This window comes from Triticum dicoccoides, chromosome 3B (assembly GCF_002162155.2).
Source record: "Triticum dicoccoides isolate Atlit2015 ecotype Zavitan chromosome 3B, WEW_v2.0, whole genome shotgun sequence".
Classification (NCBI taxonomy): Eukaryota; Viridiplantae; Streptophyta; class Magnoliopsida; order Poales; family Poaceae; genus Triticum; species Triticum dicoccoides.
The window spans coordinates 678,754,170-678,761,984 of NC_041385.1; the positions used below are offsets into that span (position 1 = coordinate 678,754,170).

The following is a 7,815-nucleotide window of genomic DNA, read 5'->3' on the forward strand; positions in this document are numbered from 1 at the left end:
CCCAGGTGCTTGAGTATGATGCACCCTTTTATTTCGGACTAGGGTTGTATTCAGGGCCGGATTGTCCCAAAACCTAGTTTCGGTTTTCCAGGCACTCTCCATCGCGCAGTATTTTTGTACAATGGTCGCTAGGTCGGTGAAGCGTGTAACTTCGCGACGACTGATGGCGTTTATGATACCCTTGTCCGTGCAATTGTTGCAGAAGATTGAAATTGCGCTTTCTTCACGGCAGTCCTTTATCCTGTTCATAACCAGGAGGAATCTGGCCCAGTAATGATGTACTGTTTCATCGGGCTCTTGTCGTATTTGAGATAGATCGCTTATGTTTGAGTGGGTGGGTGGAATTAAGTTCGGAACCCCGCCCAATCTGAGGCTCAAAGGCCAAGAAGCTTCCGGATTCGAAAGCTTGGTTTGCTGGACGCTTTCCAACAAATCTGGTCTGATGCCTGACTTTAGGTTCAGTATTTGATTAGCGTCCGACCCTCCGCGAGAATCCGGCATGGAGGGATCGGGAATCCGGACATGGTTGGTTTTTAACATAGAAGAAGAGTCGCCGCATTGTTCCTCTACCACAACAACGTGGTGGGTAACCTGGGAGAGTTAATTTCTCTCAGATTGGTTTTAAGCCCAATCTGATCGTAGTCGGTAGCGACTCCCAAGGCGGCGATGCGATCCAAGAGCTCGTTTACGGAGGAGAGCTCAATCGGATCTAGCTGCTCGGCGAATTCCGGGCTGACGTGAAGATTGCTTTTAATGACCTGAGAGGTCATTGTCGGAGCTGTGGCCGAACAGGCGGTCATAAGAAAACCGCCTAGCCGGATAGTCTGGCCGGCGGCCAAAGCTCCCTTGACGACGGTGCCGTCTTTAAAGACGGGAAAAGGCATCCTTCCTGACGGTGACGGCACAGAGGAACTCTCAATGAAAGCACCAATGTCGGTGTCAAAACCGGCGGATCTCGGGTAGGGGGTCCCGAAGTGTGCGTCTAGGCGGATGGTAACAGGAGACAAGGGACACGATGTTTTACCCAGGTTTGGGCCCTCTTGATGGAGGTAAAACCCTACGTCCTGCTTGATTAATATTGATGATGTGTTACAAGAGTAGATCTACCACGAGATCAAGGAGGCTAAACCCTAGAAGCTAGCCTATGGTATGATTGTTGTTCCTCCTACGGACTAAAACCATCCGGTTTATATAGACACCGGAGAGGGCTAGGGTTACACAGAGTCGGTTACAATGGTAGGAGATCTACATATCCATATCGCCAAGCTTGCCTTCCACGCCAAGGAAAGTCACATCCGGACACGGGACGAAGTCTTCAATCTTGTATTTTCATAGTCTTGGAGTCCGGCCGATCATGATAGTTCGGCTATCCGGACACCCCCTAGTCCGGGACTCCCTCAGAGGGGAAGAGGGATTGACCTGCAGATCCATGAAGGGAGACGCACGAGGCTGCTACCAGAAGACGAGCAGCCACAAATCAAAGGAAGCACCAACCCGGGGATCACCAAAAGCACAAGAATTCTGTAAAGCGAACCAAGCTACAGAAAAACGACGTATTTCATTGATGAGCAGCGGCCAACGAGCAAGAACGGCACAAAAGAGACTCGTACCTGCAGATTCAATCGTTGCCTGTAATCCCCAACATGTGCTGAGAGGAGGCAGGGGCTGGCCGTCCTTGCTCCTTTGGCCGCTCTCCATGGTTGGGGCCCACTCCCGGGAGAGAAGAAGAGAAGCCGCGGCCACGCCACGCCGCGTCCCCTACGCCGCTGCCTTTGCCTCGCCATTCCTCCTTCCCTCCCATGGGCGCCGAGGCCAGGGCGAGGGGTCAGCGTTTGGACGAGAGAGAGGGAGAGGTGAGGCAGCGTGAGGTCGTGGATGGTGCCCGGGCTAGCAGGGGCGGACGGCGGTGGAGCAGGGAGGCGAGCAGGGGTTTAGGGTTTGGAGGGAGAGAAAGAGGCGGGGCGGGAGGAGCCGGGCGCTGGGGAGGCGCGATGCGGGAGGGAGGAGGCGGCTAGGTCATCCCACGGCAGCGGCCCCCTTTTTATACCCCTATACATGGAATGACCGAAATGCCCTCGGCGGGGCAGTCAATTTACACGCGGTGGCACGCTGGAGGCCATACTGTCCATTGCGAGCGTCTCGATTTTTATCTGACGGCCGAGGGTGTTCGGGAGGGGGTCGACGGCCAATAGGCCGCCCATCGGTTTCTTATTTCCTGGATGCACTACATGCAAATTGATTCCTAGAGAGTATACAAAAATAAAGTAAAAAATAGGTCACCCACCGTGGGGCTCGAACCCACGACCACAAGGTTAAGAGCCTTGCGCTCTACCAACTGAGCTAGACGGGCTTTTTTGTTTTTGTTTTGATTTCTCAGTAAATCTTCCTTGTGACACGCACAGAGGGTGTCACTACATCCTACTCCCCCTAGCAAAAGAGGAAATAAACAAAAGTAGTGCATCTAACACAATATATTTATCTTTATCTCCATATTGTACACTTGGTGCTCTCTCTATCTAGGTTTATATGATGTGCACCTATTTGTAGGTCCTCATTTTAACCACCCATATACGTGCTACATGCCACCAAAAGCATAATAGGAACACCGATTTAGCATTCAGAAACAACAACGAGACAGTTCATGTTTGACGAGATCTACAAAATCGATAAGTCGACAATAATGGACAGGAATTAATTAACCCGAGGTGTGCACCTACAGAATACACTACTTGCAAGGCTGCTCCCTTTCCTCAAGACCTCAACAATCAGCATTTTTCATGGTGAAACAGGAGCGCGCTGGCCAGAAAGGGCGATCATAGCAGCCACACAAGCATCAGCAAGCAGGCTCGCGGGAACAAGCACTAGGAGCCTGCCAGCGATCTACAATCAGTTAGCCCATGTTCAACTGATCAACTGTCAACAGAGGACGCTTTGCAGCCGCAGCAGCCACCGCGTTCAGTTGGAAAGTTACCCTCTGGCTCTGGCTCTGGCTCTGGCTGTGAGACTGATGTTGCTCGCTGCCCCTCTGATCCTGCGAATAGTTTGGACTAGGATTGGAAGGGATTGTGTCGGCTCCCTCGTTGTCATCTTCTGCCTCTTCAGTCTGAGCTGGTGGCTTCAGTGCGGGTAGGAGCTGGTAGTTTTCACTCAACAAAGTGTCCTGCTCTGGTGGCAGAGGAATGGAGCCAGGCGGAGCAATAGACTTGGGCAGCGGGATCTTGTTCCGGCTGCGTGCCAACTCAAGCAGAACCTGTGACATCAACAAAATAACTCGTCAACCACATATGCATACAGAGTACTTTGTGTCAGCTAGAGTTTCCAGGGATCTGATAAAACATAAAACAAGCACTTGACTTCAAAGCATAGCCACAAGGGTTGTTCATAGCCTTTATGTACGCAAGATCTTGTTTAGTTTCACTTACCGGCTAACCCGCTAGTGAGTACACTTGTGAGTGACCCTCAATCTCTAGTATCTTTGTACTACCTAATAATATGATTCATCAACATTTTAGGTATATCTTCAGATGCCAGAGTCATACACATTGAGAATCGTACCCTGTTCATTTCGTGTTTCTATACAAGTCCAGCCGTGCATTCCAAAACATTGTTTTCTACTCCCTCCGTTCCTAAATACAAGTCTTTGTAGAGATTTCATTATGGACCACATACGGATGTATATAGATGCATTTTAGAGTGTAGATTCACTCATTGTGCTTCGTATGTAGTCCTAGTGGAATCGCTACAAAGACTTATATTTAGGAACGGATAGTGGAATCGCTACAAAGACTTATATTTAGGAACGGAGGGAGTACTATGCTTAGCATGTTCCTGGAGATTTGGAGAGGTGGGAGTGGGGGGCACAGGGAAAATATCTGGTGCACCGGAGCTTGTGGTGCTACCGGTGCACCAAACTCACATTGTGCTTTTACAATGTTCAAAAAATTATGAAAAAAATTAGCACGCTTGCACAACATCAATGTAGATTGTCACAAAATTTCAAGTCAAAATTCAAAACATAACTCCCAAAACAAAAATGACAAATTCAACACTGAATAGTACATAACATAACTTGGGCTTTAGATTTGGCCCATTATCACACTGATGTTAAATTTGTCATTTTTATATCTCAAAAAATATTTCAACTTTTTATATGATATTTTGTGATATCAATCATTGATGTTGTGTTAACATGCTAGAATTTTTTTCTGATTTTTTAAAATATTCTATGACATCCGGTGCACCGGTAGCACCACAAGTGCGGGTGCACCGGATACATTCCCGGGGGGCACCAGTGTACCAGTGAATTGGCAGATAACCGTCATTACAGGGTGTTATGTGGGGAATTCCATCTCGGAGGAAACCCACAGGCCACAGCAGTCACATTCTGCAGCACTTCAAATATGCATCCATCCAAGACACTGATCTGGAGTCACCTATATAAAGGTCCCGTAGCTGCAGTGACTGATGCAAGTTATCAATAAAGAAGTCTCCCCCTAATCTCTATTCGCCACTACCCCGTTACCTTTCTGATCTGTGATGGCCACAGTGCCTCCTAGTCGATACCTCATCAGCCCTCTAACAGATGCTCTCCCTTCTATGTGATTATTTGACTTGACCCATCCATGAAGAGTGTCCAAATCTGAGGCTCTAACAGATGCTTGATTATTTGACTTGACCCATCCATGAAGAGTCTCCAAAAACGGAAGTTATCAAGAATACACATAATATATCTAAAGAGTAAAGCCAACTAATAAGGAAACCGAGTATTCTTGTTTCCAGTTGCAACAGAAGGCTGCTACGGTACAAAGCAGCATCTCTGCACTAACAGAAGAGGGTATTTATTTCTTGCTTGGTTCTCAAAGGTTAAATTGCGTATATGGAACTACTAGTTGCACATGATTCCTAAGATTTTAGACCCTTCAGCAGCATTCAACTTTCCAAACAAGAAATGGGCTTAGCTGAACATTCCTAACAAGATATGGTGTCATGGACTGAACTTAAGTCAATGTTCTGCCCCAACTGGTCTCTCCTTGCATCATGTGTGCAGATATGGAAGGTTTTCCTTGATGGAGGTTAGAAAGTGCTCTTTTGCTTTTTTTACTTTTAGAAGGGGTTCTGTTCTGCTACCTTCACTTCTGACTTTTCCCACCAATTGGTATATTGAACTTGTATCAGCAATGATATTCGTACGTACAGGTTCGACAAAAAGTTTTACGTACCAGTTCATTGAAGTGACGGTTGCTAAAATCGTGGGAGCAGTAACAATCTAAAATAAACCAGTATGTATGGATTTCATAAGATTTTTAAATAAGAATAGGATTTTCCTTACATCGAGAAGGCGTTCGTTTCTGCTACTAGCTGCACACTGGGATTTAAATCTCGGTGCTCCCTGATTACCCCACCAAACTGGCAAAAGTTCTGTCAGTTCCAACTTCCTAAAGGATAAAGAGTCATCTCGGTCCTAGTGGTAGGGTGGTACTGGTAATGTACTTGAGATGAATCTGGGTTCGACTCCCACATTCCCTCCTTTTTTTTCATTATAATTTCAGTATAAAATTGTCTGATATGTTGGTCCCTCGGACGGCTACAAGTGTAGAAAAAACGACATATCATGAGCCCAAGGACTAAAAACCACAATCTCTGTATTGCGTTGCGGATGGTGGCTTCTAACCACCATGTCTGAAGCTTTGCTTGATGTGTTCTTATTGTGGAACGCCATATCTGGATTGTTTCTTCCGCGACACATCTGCACATCATCTACAGTGCTTGCTTATCCTTTCCCCAATGGAGTCCATAACATTCCCTCCGAATCTGATAGGTTCACAAGAAAGCCGGTCCTGGATCTAGAGTTTAAAGTGGACCCGTGTCCTCGTCATTGACCAATTGAATGAAGCTGCGATACCTAATAATTTGTCGGAATCTAACGAAGATATATAGTGCTAGGGTTTTTGGTGAGATTGGTCGTACTCTTACCTCGCGGGGCGGCGGCTGGGAGAAGGAGAAGTTGACCTTGGCCTGGATGGCGAGGCGGACGTCGTCGGCGTCGAGCTGGGGCTTGGCTGCGTGGTCGGCGTAGACCTGGGCGTCGCCGAGCACGTCCCCGACGTAGCGGTAGGCCAGGTCCAGGAACTGGTGCACGACGCGCGGCTCGTACTCGCCCTCGCCGAGCCCCATCGACCGGAGGAGCTCCCGCACCACGCGCGCGTCGCGAGGCTCGTCCGGGCAGGAGGCTGCTCCCGCTGCCGCCGCCGCGGACGGAAGCGATGGCCGCACGCCGCCGCGGACGGAAGCGATGGCCGCACGCCGCCGCTGTCCATGCTCTGATTGCTGTGTCCTGGCTGGTGGGGGTTCCGGGGAACGAATCAGGGTTAGATGTTCTGACATTTAAAAGATGGAAAGTTGTATCGCTGCCAACAAAGACGCTTTGACCGAGTGGTTAAGACGTGTGCCTGCTAAGTACATGGGGTTTCCCCGCGAGAGTTCGAATCTCTCAGGCGTCGTTAATTTTTAGTCTACTCTCTGTCGTATTTCATTCTACTCCTTTTTTGTCTATGTCTTATTTCTATCTACTCCATTTTCTCTCCGCCTTATTAATTAATTAATTAATTTTTGTGAAAGTCTTTTTCCCCGCGAGAGTTCGAATCTCTCAGGCGTCGTTAATTTTTAGTCTACTCTCTGTCGTATTTCATTCTACTCCTTTTTTGTCTATGTCTTATTTCTATCTACTCCATTTTCTCTCCGCCTTATTAATTAATTAATTAATTTTTGTGAAAGTCTTTTTCTCCAAAGCATCAAGTTTTTAATTCTTTGGCTTATTTCTCTATGCTCCATCTTTTTCGTGTTTTTTCTCTGTCTTATTTCATTCTACTCCATTTTTCTCTATGTCTTATTTCTATATAATCAGGCGTCAAAGATTAAAGCCACGGTCATTTTTCTCTTTACGGCGGTGGACTTGGGGGCTGGCGCCTTGGAGCCACTGAACCAGGCCGAAGTAGCTGCTCGGCAATGGCTCTGTGGGCCAGAGGTTGATGCAGATGTCCTTCATGACCGACCTCGCCATGCGGTACAGCTCCATCAGCTACTTCATTTGGTTGTTCAATAGCGGCGTATGCGATGGCACCTGGAGTTGGCCCAGAAACCCTTCTGCTCGGAGTCGCCCTCAATGGAACCGTAGTAGCAGTCGGCATCCGACGCACTCTAACACGTCTCCGTCGTATCTACTTTTCCCAACGCTTTTTACTCTTGTTTTGGACTCTAATTTGTATGATTTGAATGAATCTAACTCGGACTGACGCTGTTTTCAGCAGAACTACCACGGTGTTATTTTTGTGCGAAAATAAAAGTTCTCGAAATGGAACGAATCTTTTTGGAGATTTTTTATGGAATAAAAGAAAAATACTAGAGCCAAGAACCATCGGAGGGGGGCCCTGGGTGAGCACAACCCACCAGGGCCCCCCTCCCCTCCTAGCGGGCCCTGGTGGCCCCGCTGACCATATCTCCGACGCTATAAAATCCTATTTTTGGAGAAAAAATTAGGGAGGAAGAATTATCGTGTTTCACGAGACGAAGCCGCCGCCGCCTCCTATTCTTCATCGGGAGGCCAGATGTGGAGTCCGTTTGGGGCTCCGGAGAGGGAAATCTTTGATCTTCGTCATCACCAATCGTTCTCCATCGCCAATTCCATGATGCTCCCCACCGGGAGTGAGTAATTCCTTCGTAGACTCGTTGGTCGGTGAGGGAGTTGGATGAGATTCACCGTGTAATCAAGTTAGTTTTGTTAGGGCCTAATCCCTAGCATGCATTATGTTCTAAGAT

At 47.7% G+C, this 7,815-nt stretch overlaps 1 protein-coding gene and 2 non-coding genes across 3 annotated transcripts; 1 reads left to right on the forward strand and 2 right to left on the reverse strand.

The window, feature by feature from the left end:
* Positions 1–2,277: 2,277 nt before the first annotated feature.
* On the reverse strand, positions 2,278–2,350 carry TRNAK-CUU. The gene has a single exon. It is a non-coding gene; the product is annotated as a tRNA-Lys (tRNA).
* A 319-nt stretch (positions 2,351–2,669) lies between these two features.
* On the reverse strand, positions 2,670–6,295 carry LOC119277808 (transcription initiation factor TFIID subunit 9-like). The gene is made up of 2 exons (XM_037559128.1): positions 5,974–6,295; positions 2,670–3,250 (listed from the first exon to the last, which is right to left on the reverse strand). The coding sequence occupies exons 1-2, from the start codon at positions 6,172–6,174 to the stop codon at positions 2,891–2,893; spliced, it is 561 nt and encodes a 186-aa protein (XP_037415025.1). The 5' UTR covers positions 6,175–6,295; the 3' UTR covers positions 2,670–2,890.
* A 123-nt stretch (positions 6,296–6,418) lies between these two features.
* On the forward strand, positions 6,419–6,500 carry TRNAS-GCU. Its single transcript has one exon. It is a non-coding gene; the product is annotated as a tRNA-Ser (tRNA).
* The last annotated feature ends 1,315 nt before the right edge of the window (positions 6,501–7,815 follow it).

Coding starts and splice junctions, on each gene's coding strand:
- LOC119277808 (XM_037559128.1), bottom strand. CDS start 6,174: ATGGGGCTCGGCGAGGGCGAGTACGAGCCGCGCGTCGTGCACCAGTTC. Junction 3,251..5,973: donor CCCAGCCGCCGCCCCGCGAG/GTAAGAGTACGA, acceptor TTGATGTCACAG/GTTCTGCTTGAGTTGGCACG.